Source organism: Strix uralensis, chromosome 8 (assembly GCF_047716275.1).
Source record: "Strix uralensis isolate ZFMK-TIS-50842 chromosome 8, bStrUra1, whole genome shotgun sequence".
NCBI lineage: Eukaryota > Metazoa > Chordata > Aves > Strigiformes > Strigidae > Strix > Strix uralensis.
Window position 1 is genome coordinate 13,048,383 of NC_133979.1, and position 16,656 is coordinate 13,065,038.

At 55.0% G+C, this 16,656-nt stretch overlaps 1 protein-coding gene across 2 annotated transcripts; it reads left to right on the plus strand.

The window, feature by feature from the left end:
- Positions 1-1,100: 1,100 nt before the first annotated feature.
- Positions 1,101-15,747, plus strand: ELOVL1 (ELOVL fatty acid elongase 1). 2 transcript variants are annotated; one of them, XM_074876303.1, is made up of 8 exons: positions 1,101-1,129; positions 11,973-12,034; positions 12,445-12,635; positions 12,780-12,860; positions 13,066-13,122; positions 13,462-13,567; positions 13,724-13,860; positions 14,283-15,747. In XM_074876303.1, the coding sequence occupies exons 2-8, from the start codon at positions 11,989-11,991 to the stop codon at positions 14,535-14,537; spliced, it is 873 nt and encodes a 290-aa protein (XP_074732404.1). In that variant the 5' UTR covers positions 1,101-1,129; positions 11,973-11,988; the 3' UTR covers positions 14,538-15,747. The 2 variants fall into 2 exon arrangements, with proteins under 2 accessions (XP_074732404.1, XP_074732403.1); XM_074876302.1 differs by lacking the exon at positions 1,101-1,129 and adding an exon at positions 8,348-8,751.
- Positions 15,748-16,656: the final 909 nt, after the last annotated feature.

Below are 16,656 nucleotides of genomic sequence, written 5' to 3' on the forward strand. Positions count from 1 at the left end.
CTATGTGAGATAAAAGACAGCATTGGCACAGGAACAAATGGATATTAACTGGCCGTGCATCAAATTAAGCTGGAAATGAGAAGATGATTCCTAACAATTAGAATAGTGAACTCTGAAATTGCCTTCAGATCAGATGAGCACGAGACAAAGCCCAGCCACTTTTTAAGATGAAGCTTGATAAGTCTGTGAAGACAACACAGGATGAAGTGGTGCCGAAAACAGCACGCAGTCAGACTTAACGTCTCTGTGGTGTCCTTCTGTCCTGTATTTCCAAATGCTCGTGGTAGCTGTTGTGGTGTCACTGGCAAACAAATGAGCACATGTGCCACTTGTTTATTGATCTGTAGTTGGTTGTTTCCTAAAAGTGTAAGACTGGAAGAGTCCACCTTAAACCATCCAAGCTGAGGGCCTCCCGCTGACACTGAGCTCTCCTGAAGGTACGTGCACCATCACCTGTGAGTGACCAGGATGCTGTGCCTTGGCTGCAGACGATCACCCAGGCTTTGCCTGGCCTCTGCCCACTGTGCTGCTGGGGTGGACCATGCCCACCCTGCAGGAACCCACAGGACTGGGACTCCCATTTGAAATAGATGTCAAGATGGCATTGGACTGCAACAGGACAGGGTCCACCTCACGAGCACCAGAGAAAGTGGAAGTTGGTGTGAGAGCGATGCCAGGGCCCTCTTTCTGCCATGCAGGGTCCCTCATGCCCTCATCACCACCCTCAAGCCGACCCTCCACACCCCACCCAGACCCTGTCCAAACCCTCAGCCTTTTCCCAGCCATCTTCCATTTTTTCCCTCCTGTCGCTGCCCCTCCACCCCCTCGGCCTCCCCTGAGAGCTGCCTCGCCCCTAAAAATCAGGTAAACCCACCCCAAAACCCAACACCCACCGCCCCAGAGTGTCGGGGCACTGCGCGGCCCCGGCCCCTGAGGCGCTGCCGGCGTGGGCGTGGCTACGGAATGGGCGGGCCGCGGCGCCAGCGCCGATTGGCCTCAGGGGGAGATCTCCGCCCTTCGGGGCGGATCTCTCTCCCTGAGGCCAATCGGCAGCGGCGAGGGGGGCAGGGCAGCCCTATTTAAGGGCGGGGCCAGCGGTGGTGGCGGGCAGAGCGCGGTGAGGCCAGCGGTGAGTGTGTGCGGCTGCTGCGTACGCGGCGGGGTGGGGGGTGTCCAGCCCTGCCGGGGGGCGGGGAGGGCTGGGGGCGCCTGGTCTTCCTCAGGGGTCCTTTTGGATTTTTGGGGAGAGTTGGGAGGAGGTGTCTTGGGTTAGTGTGTGCTGGAAGGGCTTTTGGGGTTGTTTGCTGAAGGCTGTTGCAGAGCAGGGGAGAGCTGAGCCCGTGGTGGGGTTTAGCTGTTCTGGTGCTGAAGCTTTGCTTGCCGGGGGTGGTGGGCCCTGCCCTGGGGAGGCCATGTGCCAGCTTGGCACCTGCTAAATAGCCTGTAGGAGTGGAAGAGGCTGGAGGAGGCTCGTGTGTGCGTCTGTGTCCCTGTCGCCTGGGATGCTCTGGGGCGTGGGAGGAGGCGGGTGGTGTTCCCCTCACCCGAGCAGTGAAGGGATGAGTCTGGGGAGGCTGTGGCCTGATGGGCGGGATGGGTGTTGCGACATGCCCTTGGCAGGTGTCGAGGCTGGGTGTGGCTGCCACCAGGCAGGAAGGCGCTAGCAGAGGCTGTCACCCCTCTGGAGGTGATAACTACAACAGTAGTGTGGATCCTTGTGACAGGCCAGTGGTGGGCAAAACTGTGTCAGGAGGAAGATAAGCAGAGTCCAACTTGGGTTGTTGAAGAGTTTTTTAGGACCAGCTGGGTCCTGATGCTGTGAGGAGCTGCCATGCTCCCGAGAACCCCAGCTCATGGTGTGGTGCTGCTGCCCCAGAGCACGGGGTGCCCAGGGGAGGGTGTAATTCCCTCCCCACAGCCGGGCTGCTCTCCTTGGGGCAGCTGTATGCCAGAGCTGTCTGCTCTGTACTGTCTCGGTTCAGTGCTTGGGATGTTTTCGCAGCCTGCCGGGAGGAAGGACTGTCTCCTTGCTGGTTGTGTGCCAGGGCACAAGCACCCTGGCCTCGGGCCCGGCAGGTCTTTGCCCGGCGGCTGTGCCGGAGGCAGGGTCCCGGCACTGCTGGGGCTTCCTCCCTGCTGCTGGCAGAGATGGGCCCTGAGCCAGGCGCTTGTTTCCTCTCCTCTTGTTTCTGCACAACTTGACGGGAGAGGATCAGCGCTGCTGTGCTGGCGCTGGAGGGGCTGGGGGCAGCTGCTGTGGCTCCAGCCGGCAGCAGGGCAGGCCGCGGCCGGGGCTCGCTGGGAGGTGGCTTAACCCGTCGCCCCCCGCCCCCGTCACCTCGGCGGCGGTGCGGGGCCGCCCGGGTGTGTCGCAGAGGCCCTTCCCCGGGCCCGGCCGTGCAGGCCCCGTTGGCGGCAGTGCCGGCGCTCGGCCGGGCCGCGGCACCGCGCTTCCGGGGCCCGGGGCGGCGGTAGGCCCCGGCGGCGCCCCACCCCGCGGCCGCGCCGGGAGCCGCCCGCGCTGCCCGCTGCCGGCCGGGGGGGCGGTGGGAGGGGGTCCCTGCGGGGCTCAGCGCTCCCGATGGCCAGCAGCGGGATGGGGGGCTCGGGGCCTGTGCGGGAGCCGCCTCGGGGGGGAGATGGGGGGGTAAGGCCCGTGTGGGGTGCTGCCAGGGGACCCCGGCTGCGCTCGGCTCCCTGACACCCTCCGTCGTGGTGCGGCTGCTGGCTTCAGCCCTGGCTGAAAGCCGCGGGGATGCTGAATAGCTGAGGAGGGCTGTGGTCTGCTGGGGCTTCACTGCAACAGGGCGAGAGCAGCGTCCGGCAGCACTGGCTGCTCGGTGGCTGAGGAGCTTTCTCCTACACAGCCCTCAGCATCAATGTACCATTGAGATGGCTCTTCCCTCCTCCTCCGGGCAGGGTGGCAGTACCAGGCCTCCCCCGCCGCTGTGACACAATGTTAGCTTTGAGTGCTGGCTGGTGTAGGTGCTTGGCCTCCCTCTGGCCCTTGCTCTGGAACGCCGGTGGGAGGAGGAGGGGGTCACTGTCACCCTCCTGGTGGCAGCAGTAGCCTGGCTGCACACTTACCTCGGACTGGTGTGTGGTTATGCACAGGGGTCTGCACGTGCTGGGCAACTGCGGGTTTAATAACCATGGCCAAATGCTCATACGACCTTCCACAAGCAGTACAGGACTTGGTCTATAGGTCTCTTATGTGGGCCTGTTCCTCTGTTGTAATGAAGGGGCAGTTGGGAAAGCTTCTTCTTTTTATCTCTGTAACAGGCTAAATGAGACAGCATAAATACATAGGCATTGCGACAGGAGGGGAGGCTTTGGGGGTGGCAGGCTGTATGCCTGTGTCCAGGCTGCTTCCTGCAGGGGGGCTGTCAGGTGCTTTCCCCGTGACTGATCACCTTGGTTCTGGAGTCCTAAAGGCAGGAAGAAGTGGGGCAAATACCCCTTTCTATGCTTGGTGGGCAGTGTGGGATAACACTGGGTGCTTTCCCTGCTAGTGCATTCCCTCAGAGCATCTCTTACCCTCTCAGAGGCCAGGACTGCCTTTGCAGCAGTGCATCCATCCTGCTGTGCTGCCCCAAATTGACCACCTTCTCTTCTGCCAGAATGCAGCCAGGGCAGATTCCTAGCTGGATGGAGCTGACCTTCCCCCCAGACCTGCTGGGCAGCTTCTTGAGGATGGTTTAGAGTCAAACAGTTGGCTGAGCCCTTGGGGCTTGACTGAGACAGCTGTGTCTTATCTCTTTCCTAGGAAACCCCTCTAGCTTGTGAGTGTGAGCTGCCCCTGGCAGCTTGTCCTGTGATAAGTAGCATGATGCCAGCTGTTGCAGTATCTACTTGCTGCGTCTCGCTGCGGGGATTGAGCCATGCCACCCACACAGCCTGGGCCTCTGTAGTTCTGCCCTGTGTTGTGTTCTTGGCTCTCTTTTCTGAAAGTGTTAGATAGGGGGGGATTATATGGTCCTCCAAGGCAGAAATGTAGTCAGAAAGTAATGTTAAAACTGAGGCTAGGGTGGTAAAAACTCACTCTGACCTAGAGGTGTCTCACACCATGTTTTGGAGGTGAAAATAAGTGAGCTTAATTAAGGTGCTTAGTGTCTCTGTTCTCTCCTGGTGGAGAAAAGCTTTACATCTCCAAGAAGCTCTGAACCTGGCATCAGAAGCAGGTGCATTGCTGTGTGCTTGGCTTGACGCTGTCCTTGAAGGTTGTGGGTGAACACTTTCCCCTTTCCTGCTGGGATTACAGCACAGTCAACACTCAGGCTGAGATTCTTCCTTTAGGAAGAAGCTTACAGGAGGTATTGGGAGTGGTGTCTGTGATGGCCCAAGAGATCTTTTGTGTTTCTGTGCTTTTGTATTGGATTTGTGCTAGTGTGTGCCCTACTGGCTGTCAGATGGTGGGAATACTTGTGCTGGAAAGTCTGGTTCTTGCCAGTTAAACAGGTGAGGCAGCCTGGGCTGCTGCAGGGAGGAGCTGGTCCCCAGGAGCCAGAGCTCTTCCTTGCAGGAGTTGTGGAGCTGCTGTTGCTCAGAGATGACAAGTTGCAGCTCCCACAGCCAGCTTCCCATTAGCAGGCCTGTGTCTTGAAGCTATCTGAGACTTTAGTTGCATGGTGGAGGTGGTAACTGGGCCTGATGGTTCTTGATTTGCTTTAGTGTCTCACAGGGTATTTAATTTCTGGTTGATTCTTCCCTGTGGGATGGATCAGGGTGGTAAGCTGTCACTGTAGTAGCAAGTTCTCCGGCTTTGCTGCAAGGAGTGCTCTTACCCTGTGGATCAGATCAGCTAGCTTGTTCTCATGGTTTGTTAATAGATTTGCTCTGTATACATGCAGATTTTTATCTTGCTGCTTCTGCTTAACCCTAAGAGACTTTCCCTGTCTGTACAGGACCAGCAGTAGGAGCAACAGCCCTGGCTTTCAGTGATCCATCTACACCTGTGTGGAGATAATAAAGCCTGATGCTTATTTTGTGCCTAGAGGGCTATGAACCCTGTTAAAGGTGGTATATCTTAAGCCTTATGCCTGTTGGGATCTGTGGTGCATATACTGTGCTGCTGGAGTCTGACATCTCTAGCACTGTCAGAGAACATCCCTTTCCCTTGTTAGAAGGTGGTTGTGTGACTTGGTGTGGAGGGTAGGGGGGCCCAAAGCTGATGTCATGGTGAGTTCTAGGCAGTGACCCCTTGTCTCAATGAGATGTGGCTATGGGTTCACACTTTGGACTTCTTGAATGGTCCAGGTAGAGCTGTTGGAGGGATTTTAGGAGTCTTTCCTTTCTGCATCTTGCTTTGTAGACTTTTAATGTCCATCTTGTCTTGGTGTGCCTGTCCAATTAATGCACAGGCCTGGATGGGACAGAGCGCAGTAATCATTACACAGTAATGATTACAGACACTGCTTTCAGAACAGAGGTGAAGCCTTGTAGTGAGGCACTTGCATAATGATTAAAAACCACAGAGATGAATGCTCTGGTACAGTCTGTCCCACCTCCAGACAGGGGTGCTCTGTGTTTCTCTGCTAGAGGGTTTTAGGAGGCTTGACTTATTTCTAGAAGCAGGTTTTAGGAGTTGGCCTTGCTCAGTCTAGCCCTGCCCTCCTCTCTCACCTTCCTAGTTCTGTCCTTCCCAAGCGTGCTCTCCCATGCACCCTGGGGGGCTGCTGGGTGGCATCGCTTCAGAGGGAGCCCAGCCATCTCACCCTCCTTTCCCCCTCACCTGGTGCTGCACAAGGGAGTGGACACAGCTCAGTGTGGTTAGCTTGGAAAGAAAATACCTTATTTTCCACTTCTGTAGGTATCTCACCCTCTGTTTCTCTTCTTCCTTCACTTTAGTCCTTTGTAGTAGGAGTCTGACACTCTGCTGTGTCAGACTTTCTGCCTAATGTTGCCTTTTTCCCTGCTTTTTCCCTGACTGCTCTCATCTGTACCGATATCAGTGCCGTGAATATGCAGCCACCAGCGTTGAGTGTGATAAGGAGTAAGCCTACTCTAACAACTTGCCTAAGCAGTTTGGGGAGGTGCTGTCCCTGAAAAAACACTGTGTGCTGTGCATATAGACCTTTTACTGCAATGTGTGCTTCAATGTATGACCTTGAAGGCTGGTTACCTGCCTTGCTTTTTGTACAAGGTTAGCAGTACCCTATTGCACTGGGCTTATTCCTTCCCCTGAAAGCTTGTGAGGTGCCACACTGACTGCCTGGGCTCTGTGGAGTTTGCCTGCTAACCTGGGAGTGTCCTCTTGCTCTCCCTGCTTCCAGTAAGCATGGGACTGGGAGAGCTTAATCTCTGTTTGTAGGATGCTATCCAAAGGCCTCAGGGTTTTACAGCCACCGTGTGAGAGTGGTGGGGTATTAACACACACTTGGTGAAGATGGGGAAACTCTTCAACTTCAGACAGGTCACTTCCTGCCACTTGGAGCCAGTGTGCCAGGAGCAGCACCCAGCCAGCGTGACTCCCAGACCAGCTCTTGCAAAAGCTGTCGCATATCACGGGCTTGAGAGTTTGCATCCCTTCTCTGGGAACACAGTTGTCCTATACTGACTTCAAACTGTGCTGATGCAGAGCATATGGTACCAGGCTGTTAGCCATGTCCTTTGACACTTGGCATGAAGTAGCTGAGCCAGAGGAAGTGACAAATGGATGTGATTCAAGTAGGAAAACTTTTCTGGTGGTGTTAGCATGAAGTTTCCTTGTAGACTGTGTAGTTATGTTGTGAGTTGAGAGTTCTGGGACTGGTTGTCCTCAAACTCTGATCAGAGTCTGTCCTGAATCCTCAGAGCCAAGGTGCCAGGCTAGGAGAGCTACTTCCCTGCTCTGCCCTAATCTGCTGGTAGGACTTTTCATGCTTAAACATAGCAGCTCATGCTCTCCTGCCAGGCTGGTCTTCTGTGCCTGGTGCACAGGAATCTCTTTAGGCTGTGACTTCTTTTGAGGGAAAAACATGACTTTAGTAGCATGTGGACAACAGTGCCTTAAGTGAGTCTTCAGTCAGATGGCTGAATCGTTAGCAGTAACGCAAGTGTACTGGAATACACTCTCCTGTTGAGTGCTTGGAACATGTGCTTGAGCTGGTGTCCTGAGATGCTGTGTGAAGCAAGTGTGCACTCTTTCGTTATAGGCCCCTCTCCCTTTCACCTGGACACAGAGTGGCAGAAGGAGGAGATTCAAATCCAGCTTTCTGTGCTGTGATCCCACTGCAGACTTGATAAAGAACAGGGTTTTGCTGATTAGGAATGGCCAGGCTCCTTCTCCCTCCTGTCTTGCTCTGACTGCCTTGCTGCTTGTGTGTTTTCAGGGCAGACATGTTCCTCATCTTGCTGGATTCACTTGTGCATAAGCTCAGGAAAGCTTCTCCTGGTGCTGTGACTAACAGTTCTTTGTGATGGTTTGAGGTGCCAGCCTCAGTGTGTGCTGTGCCTGGTCTGGGGCCACCAGACTGTGGGTTGGTCAGTCCCACTCTTCTGCAGTGGCAGCTGCTCCTTGCAGATGCTTCAGAACCACAGATCCCTGTAGCTCTGCTGGGAAATGTACTCCCTGGTTGCATGGAGCTGCATGCAGGTCTTGCTGGACCCCACAGTGACTTTCTGGAGCTCCAAGAAGCTGGGCAGGAGCTGTGGTGGGGAGCTGAGGGAGGAAGATGCCTCCTTCTGAGAGGCTGTGGAGCTCAGAGCTGCAGCAGGCCTTGCTGCCAGCTTGTAGGTCAGGGGTGTGGGTTGGTTTGATATCTGGCCAACTGGTTATCTCCTGACCTTTGAGGGCTGCTACTCCCCTGGTAGCCCCCCAGGGGCCAGGCCTGCTTTAGCCAGTTCAGCAAGGGCCCTGTGCCAGCTATCCCTGGGGTAGCAGCTCTGTGGCCACCTACCAGCATGTATTGGTGCTGCCTGTAATTAAACTAGTGGGAAGATTAGGGTGGCTTGCTTTCACACTTATTACAGGACTGATTTCTGACTCAAACGCTGATGGAGTAGGAGTGTTGGATGGCTGGAGCTGTCTGTTGCTTGCAGATGGTTGCTGTGTGGGGAGAGATGTGCTCTGTGAGGCTGTTAACAAAACTTAACTGCATTGAGCTCTAGTCTCTGTCAGTGTCATGGTTCACAATGCTGTGGTCTGCTCTTGCGCTGCTGGGGCTGGTTATAAAGGGCCTTGCTGTTCTTGCTGAAGTTGCACTAATTAGCTGTATAGCTTGTTGGAAATATGCAGTGTACGTTGCTTGGCGTAAGCAAGTATCTAATCCTTGATGTTGGTTACTGAGGCGGAATGAGGCCTGATAATCTGGTTTGCAGATAGTGAGAACTTTCTCGCTGAGATGGGGAAGTGACACTGTTGATGAGAGGTGAAAGGAGATGTGTTGCAAGGTCTCTAGGCATTGTGCAGGGTGTGTTTGGGCTCCTCCAAAGTGGGGAGTGCCACCTGACCTCTTTGCAACAGCAGTGGGGTTCCCAGTGCTTTGGGATGCTCAGACCTGTTTGCATGATTTCTCTTCAACTGTTCAAGGCTCAACTTTGGGTTCCCCATCTCCTCCCAGCTCCTTGCTGAAGAGGATCAGGATCCAGGAGCAGTCAAAGGAAGAGTTAGTGTCTCCCCTGTGCAGAGAGGACAGATACCAACTACTGAGCTGTGAACACCTGCAGTGTAGCATGGAGGGCAGTAAGAGCAGATGCCTGGCTGGATGGTGAACCCCTCAAAGTGCAGAGGGACATCAAATGCTGGTGTTCTGCCGAGAGGAAGTGGCAGAGGTGAGTCCACATTCTCAGACACTTGCTGCTCTATACTGGAAAACCCCTGCCTGCAGCAGAAAGGCTGGCATGGAGTCAGGCAGGCCAGTGCACTTCGCATCCTCCTGCTTAGTGATGGTAATGTGTGGGCCTGCTCCACAACTCCCCTTGGCAGCTCAACTGCCAACACTCCAAGGCCAGTAGCTGCCCCTTGGGAGACGGGATGGTGAGACATACCTGCATCTGCTCACTGAGCAGGGCGTCCTTCAGCTGCTGTCTAACGCAGGATCATGGAGCATGCCAGTGTGGATACCAGGTCTTGCAAAGACCTGAAGACCTCGGGGCTTCCTGGGAGATGTGGTTGCTCTGTTAGCTGAGTGCAGCAGGATGATGTTCTGCCTAGGGAAGCTGTGGAAAATGCATGTGTCCTTTTCATAAGGGCCTGTAGCATAATCCTGCTAGTTCTGCCCTGGTAGAAGTCCTGGTGCTTGCCCAGAGCCCAAGTTCAGGACAAGTTCAGTGCCTCCTGTCTCCCTGTGGGATGTTTGGCTGTAGGAGTGCTGGAGGTGCTTCACAAGACACAGCAGTAAGAAGAGGGACTTGTTGCTGTTCATACTAGTGGGGATTTCTGTGCCAGTGCTGGGCTGAAGTACACTTTTCCCACTGCTTGGGGGGATAGTAATCTGGGTTTAGGCCTGCTGCCGGGATGACCCTTGTCTACTGTGTGCTCTGTGCAGCCTTCAGCAGGTCTGTCAGGGCAAAACTGCGGTGTGGGTCTTCTCACCCGAGTGTCCAGTGTCCTGGGACCCCAAATTGCTGGAACTGGAGTCCTAGTTGGCCAGTGGTGCTGGAGCCTTGCTGGCAGCAGGGTCAGTAATCTGTAGTGTCTGAGCTCAGGTGTTTCCCTGCAGTGTGAGATATAGCTCTGAGCTTGTGGTCAACTGATACTATCTTCTCATCCTAGTCTGCCCAAAATAGGCAAGTACTCTGTAGGAGTTTTGTCTCTGCCCTGGACCTGTAGTAAGGCTGACTCATTCAGCTTGATAAGATAAACACAGAGCTTGAATAGTCAGGTACCTGTACTGGGAACTAACTCTTGAGGGCTCCTCAATCTAGCAAATAAAGGTGTAGCTGGATGTAGTGGTTGAAAGCTGAAACTAGACAGACAAGTTTAGAGCTTGCTCTTAGCCATTAAAGCAACATAAAACTCAGCAGCTTTCAGGACTTATACTTACTGCGTTTCCCACAGCTGGAGCCTTGAGTAGCTCTCAAGGATGCTGTAGTTTCTGCTACACTTTTCTGGCCTCTGCTACATGTGGAGAGTGGATAATCTTGGCAGTGCCCAGGACCTTAAATATTGCTTGTAGTATCACTGTGATACAAGTGAGTATTGTTTTCCATTAAACCTTTTGAAACCTTGGGTTGGGAAGGTGAGCATCTCTTCTGCTGCTGGTGCCCCTGTGGTGTGGGGATCAGTCCTGAGGGGGCTTTGGCCTATTGCTGCAGCTGCCTCTGAGGTGGCATGAGGAACCACCTTTTGTGCTTGCTGAAGCACAGCAAAACTTCGGGGCTCTGTCCTTGGGGTGCATGCCTGTGCGGGCTGCTCTGGAGCCTTGCTTGGAGAAATGGCTACTTTGTGGAGTGGGGGTGAAGGGGGAGACCTGTTCCACCCCACTGCTGTTGCAAAGAGGTCAGGTGGCACTCCCCACTTTGGAGGAGCACAGATGGTATGACTGGGCAGGCACAGAGCCAGCACTGTTGCTGCACAAGTGATTTGCAGAGACTGGTGAGCCAGGATGGTGTGTGCCAGGCTCCTGTGAAGATTGACGCCACCAAAGCCTTGGTAGCACTGCACACGTAGTGTCTGCTGCTGTCCTGCCTGCCTCCCAGCTAGAGCAAAGGGGACTTTGCTGAGCTCTTTCTCTTCCAGCAAAGCTGAAGGAGCAATGCTGGTGCTGCCTGGTGAGGGCTTGAGGTGGCAGTGGCTGCTGGATACTCCCAGCTGGGACGTTACTGTGAAGTTACTCTGACTTCAGCCTCCTGGCTGCTGGTCTGGGAGAGGCTGTGTGCTTCCTGGTGGCAGCAGCAATAAACCTCCTGGGGAGACTGGGCTGGGGACCTGTTTCCCTGGGCCTGTACGTGGGCAGCTATTCATGTGCGCCTTTGTGGAGGAATGGGCAGGTGGAGTGTCTGGTAGCAGCTGTGGGGAATGCCTCCCTCGCAGGTGGGTGAGTCAGATGAGGCTGGGCCTGTGCTCTGCCTCCCTTCCTGCTGCTCTGGTGTCCTGTGGGCTGGGGAGAGGTTGGGGAGCACAGGGGGCTGGGTGAGGGTGTTTCAAACTTGCCTGCAGCAGCAAGAGCCTGGGCCCTTCCCGATTTTTCTGGAGAGCATCTGTCTGGATTGCTGTCTGGTGTGTGCTCATACAGAGGCTGAGCAAGTGTGGGGAGTGCCAGTCCTTCTCCCTGCAGCTTTATATCCTTCTCCTGCAGCTTTATCTACTACCTGGGGATACTGTCCGCTGTCTGGAAGGGGAGTGGAAATGTCATTGCCAAGCAGGATGCACCTAGCCTCTGAGGTGCTGGGTTATGGGGTGGTAGTTCTTGTCAGGAAGGTTTTGTGCAAGGATGTGAAACCAGGAACTCTGACACCAGAAACTGTTGTTTGTTTCTGAACCGATGGCTTTCCTTCCCCATGCAGTGGGTCTGCCAGTGATGCTGCTGCTTCTTTGGCAGAGATCAGTGGCAGGAGCCCAAAGCTGCTCATAAAAGCACTGCTCTGTGGAGTGTGGGCCAGCTCTGCATCTCCCTTGGCGATGTTGCAACAGGGTCAGGCAGAGCAGTGTGCTGGGTGGGTATGGGTGGCAAGGCTGGTGGCAACATCATGGTTGTGGATGATAATGCTTGAGCCTGTACAGCAGGAGGCTGGAGATACAGTGCTGAGGTTGGAAGCTTTCCTAGATGGCTTGAAATGTTAGGATCCTGCCTTGGAAGGACTGCTGGTGGATGATGGGGTTCCCAGCAGAGCAGGGGAGATGGGGCCAGGCTCAGTGAGGAGAAGTGGGGAGCACGTGGCTCAGGTGGAAAGTGGATGCTTGTGTGTGATCAGCTGAGAGCAATGCTGGCCAGATACACATGACTCTACCTCTGAAACTGTGCTTGAAATTTGCTGATCTGCTGGGCTGTGCTCTGCAGGCTGACCTCCTGGGAAAACAGCTGCCTGATCTGCCCTTCCTTTCCCCACAGAGATACTGCCACCACCATGGAGGGGATTGTGACCATGTATCAGGACTTCATGAAGAAAGCAGGTGAGTGTTTGGCTCTGCCCTGCTGCAGGGCAGGTGGCATTGCATGCCTTACTGCCACAGGTGCAGGGGGGTGATCTGTCATCCATGAAGCAGCCTGGGTCTAGCTGCATCCTGTCTCTGCCCTGACACAGATGCAGCTCTGTTTTTTTGGACTGCTGTCTTGTCTTAGTGCCCGTGCAGGCCCTTTTGGGGCACTCGTGCTCTCCTGGGCAGATCTCCAGGCTGCCCTGCAGTGTGGCCTCAGGCTGTACCTTACTGAGTTTGGCTGGCTTCACCAGCCTCTGCTCCCAGACTGCCCCCCTACCTGCACTCCTGTCCTAGGAGAACAGGATTGCCCTGTACTTGCCTCTGCTCTGGCATCAGATTGGGGTGAGGATGCTAACTGCTCTGCACTGCGGCTCTCTCTGCAGACCCCCGCATCGCTGATTATCCACTGATGCAGTCCCCGTTCCTTGTGATGGGCATCCTTCTGGCATATGTCTACTTTGTACTATCCTTGGGTCCCCGGCTAATGGCCAACAGGAAGCCTTTAAACCTGAAGAAGTTCATGGTGCTATACAACTTCTTTCTGGTGGGACTCTCACTTTACATAGTCTATGAGGTGAGTTGTAGGCTGTAGTAGCCTGGCATATATAAAGCAGCGTATGCAGGCTGTATGGGTAATAGGGAGCCCTTTTGCAGGCTGTTCCCTGCCCGTGCAGTGGGTGATGTGTTGGACCTCATCCTGATGATGCTCTTGTTGCAGTTCCTGATGGCAGGGTGGCTTACTGGGTACACCTGGCGATGTGACCCTGTGGACTTCTCACAGGACCCCAAGGCCCTCAGGGTGAGTTCTCATCCCTCTCCTGATAAATGGGGATGGCCTTTAGCGCTTCTGTTTGGACAGAAAGGTCACAGCTACCTGCCTCTCCTGTGGCAGAGGACTTAGTCCTGGCTCTTGGTTTCACGCCAGGGTTGCTGTATGGAGACCCTTGGTCACTGGGTCTGTTCAGGCTGAGGTGGGTCTCTAATGTTAACCTGCTCTGTTACAGATGGTCAGTGTCGCTTGGCTCTTTGTCTTCTCCAAATTCATTGAACTGACAGACACGGTGAGTGAGTTACTGAGGAGGCCTTGTCGCTGCTTGCTGGGCAGGGAGTTGGGACCTTGTGTACTTGGGCTAGATGCTTTCTTCAGCCCTTCCAGTCTGACCTGGTAGTGCTTCTGTCTGGCATCACTGCCAAGGAGGCCACTCCGGGCTATTGCAGAGGCTGCTCTTGGCACGTTATAGCTCTGGAAGGTGTGGGGTGACCTAATGTGTGGTGGCAGTGAGCTTGGAAGGGGGTGGGGGGTGAAGTATCAGTGAGATAAGACATTGAATTAGTGGTTCAGCCGGTTCTAGCTGCTCTCAGGACTGCAGGTCCTTGATGCTGTTGGGTTCTCATTGCAGGTTATCTTTGTCCTGCGGAAGAAGAATGAACAGGTCACATTTCTGCACCTCTTCCACCACTCAGTTCTGCCTTGGAGCTGGTGGTGGGGAGCCAAGTTTGGTCCAGGTAAGATGGAAACTGGGTGCACAGCTTAGGGAAAGGGTGGGATTAGCCCCAGGATGCTGAGAAGGGCTTTTTGGCCCTGCTAGGCTCCTATGAGTTCCTTGTAGTACTGATTGTTGTGGAGGATTGACTTATGCTAATGAAAATCTGTCTTAACAGGGGGAATGGGCTCATTCCATGCCATGATCAATTCCATGGTGCATGTTGTCATGTACTTCTACTATGGGCTCTCAGCAGCAGGACCTGCCTTCCAGAAGTACCTTTGGTGGAAGAAGCACATCACAGCCATCCAGCTGGTGAGTCTGTGCTGTGGAGCAGAGCATGTGCCCTCAGCCCCTGATGTGAGGGGCAGGCCAGCCCTTGTACCTATGAAAGGTGCAGCCAGCAGCTGTAGCTGTCTCTTCTGTAGCCTCTCACTCTGGGTTTCTATCAGCTCTGGCACACTGTGGGCCTCTGATAGCCCTACACAGCCTGTTTGGGGTGTGGGTGCTGCTCAGCCTGCTGCCCCTGGGCTGCAGCTGTGTTGGGAGGGTGAGAGGCACATGCTGCCTAGAGACTTGTCTGCCTCTTCCAGCTGCTGCTGACTGTGCCTCACTGTAAGGGCCTCTACTTCAGAGTGGGAAAGGAGCCTGTTGGTTTTGTTTAGAAAGGAGGTTACTAGTGGGATCCCTGACCCTGCTCCCACAAATAACTTGTCCCTGCTCTGCCTTGCTCCCAGGCACAGTTCGTGATTGTCTCCGTCCACATATCCCAGTATTACTTCATGCCCAGCTGCCAGTACCAGTTCCCCATCTTCATCCACCTCATCTGGATTTATGGGACCATCTTCTTCATCCTCTTCTCCAACTTTTGGTACCAGTCCTACACCAAGGGCAAACGGTTGCCCAGGGTGGCTCAGCAAGCAGCCCAGCACAATGGTAGCAGCATCCATGAGAATGGCACAGTCACCAACGGCAAGGTCAAAGCCAACTAGAGGGCAAGGCCCTCCCAGAGCCAATGAGAGCCCCGGGGCAGAGGCAGCTGGGACCTGTTCCCCTGCTCCTGGGTGCCACTAGCCAAGTCAAGTGCCTACAGACTGTTGTACCCCTGTGCCCAGCCCTGCTGTCCTCTGTCTGCATGCCCAGCCCCTCTGCTCTGAGCAGCCGTGGGCAACTTCTCCAGTTCCTGGGAGGGCTCGTGCTGTTTCTCAGTGTTGCTGAGCAGAGAGGCAGCTGCCTGCATCACAGCTGTGGGGCTGCAGTCCCATTCCAGTGTTTCCAAAGGAACTTCCCCCAAGTGCCTACATCTGGCCCTTCTGCCTGGGGGCCATTTCCTTCTGAGTAGGACCAAAAGAAGAGACCGGTCCCTGTCCTGGTGCCCTCTCCTCTACCCTGTCTCATCACAGCCTGTGTGGATGAGCAGACTTGTCCCTGGCTGCCTGCTGCTGCCAGCTCAAGCGTCAGTGCTCCTGCTCTACCATGCCTTGTGCCACTTTGTTCCATGCCACAGTGCTGCATGTCCCTTCTGGTCCCTGTGTGTCCAGGTGTGGGGTCCTGCCCTGGCGTATGTGCTCAGGTGTGGCTGTGGAGAATGTAGGGGCAGCGCATATGGGGCTCGAGGGCCCAGCCCTGCCCAGTACAGTACACATGCCCTGTGCCTAGTACATAGCGGGGGTTGTGACAGCCTGAAATGCCTCACCCACATGCTGAGCCCAGGTTGCCTTGCCTTTCTGTGCCTAGGCTGGGTGCTCGGTGTGCGCTTGAGCCACACTTGCCTGATCCTGTATAGCAGCTGGAGGCTTGCTCTAGAGTGGGGGAGGCCAAGCTCAGCCTTGACTTGGACCACTTCCATTCCTGCAAACTCAAGACTTGAGCAATAATTGCCCCTAGAATCAGCTCCTGGGCTCTCCTGCTTGGGACCAGCCCTGCACTGGCCCAGCAGGAGCACAGCAGAGGATGGCTGTAGTGTGCCCTGCTGTGGTGTAACAGTGAGCACCTCTTGCCTCTGTGGATCTGACTGGGCCTGGGTGAAGGTGTACGCTGCCCTACAGCAGGGCAGTGCAGCAGCTCTCCTGGGCCTGGCGCCCATCACCTGCTCTGGCTGTAACCAAAACCATGCTGATGGCCTTGAGGATGAGGTGAAGGAGCCAGGCCCTGTCAGATTGGGCTGCTCTTCTATCACAAATAAACAGACAGAAGGAGAAATGGCTCTGCCCTCTTGTTTCCCTGGCTTGCTGTGTTCAGAAGCTGTTCCAGATGCTTGGTCCTGCCCAGTGTGGTTGGAGGCAGGGCTGGGAGAAGCAGCTGGCATAGCAGGTTTGTGTGTTGGGGGGAGAGGGTGATAGCAGTGTGCTGATGAAGCAGATGGCAGATTATTTCCAAGGGCTTTGGTAGATCCCTGCTCAGGGCAGGAAATGTGTTAAGGCTCCTGTTGTGAAAGTGGCTCCACCCTGTGAAAGAATGGCTGGGGTGGAGTGTGGGTGTGGACTGGGACCCAGGCCAGCAACCCAGGAGGAGCTGCTGCTTTTCAGAAATCCTGGGGAGCTGAGGTGTGGCAGAGCAGGGTATAGAGACCCTGGAAACCCAGGTGATGGGTAGACAGCGGTCTCTTGCTTTCTGCATCTGCTGAAGCCAAAGCTGCTGCCATCTGTGATTGCCCCTGCAGCTTGGATTTGTGCAGAACGTAGCTCAGGTTGGTCAGAGGGAAGTTGATGTTGCTGCTGCTTTGCTCTTGCTACAGAACTGCATCTTGCCTGGCTGGGCTCTGTCTCCCTACCACCTGAGACAGCCTGGCTTCCCTTCAGTGCTGTTGGGGTGCAGTGCTGCCTTCCCCATCACCTTGTGACTGGGGCCCTCCCGAGTGGAGAAGCCAGCCTAGGTGCTGAGTCAAGCCTGGGAAGAGGGATGGGTAGCCAGCTGGGCTGCTTGTGGCTGGGAGGAATGCATTAGACCAGCAGACCTCCAGAAGCTGAGTTTCAGTGTAGGTTTGGTTGGGGAGTGGATGTCCAGCCAAAGCCCTAGAGCAGGTCTTGGTGTGAGGGAAAGCTCTGCTGGCCCTTCCTAAGCTGCTCAACACCTCCTCAAGGCCATGCTCTGAAATGTAGGAAAACCTCT

What these genes read in the sequence shown, in the direction of transcription:
- ELOVL1 (XM_074876303.1), top strand. Translation starts at nt 11,989, where the DNA reads ATGGAGGGGATTGTGACCATGTATCAGGACTTCATGAAGAAAGCAG. An exon ending in GGACTTCATGAAGAAAGCAG is followed by an intron (nt 12,035 to 12,444) that starts GTGAGTGTTTGG and finishes CTCTCTCTGCAG; the next exon opens with ACCCCCGCATCGCTGATTAT. An exon ending in AGGACCCCAAGGCCCTCAGG is followed by an intron (nt 12,861 to 13,065) that starts GTGAGTTCTCAT and finishes GCTCTGTTACAG; the next exon opens with ATGGTCAGTGTCGCTTGGCT.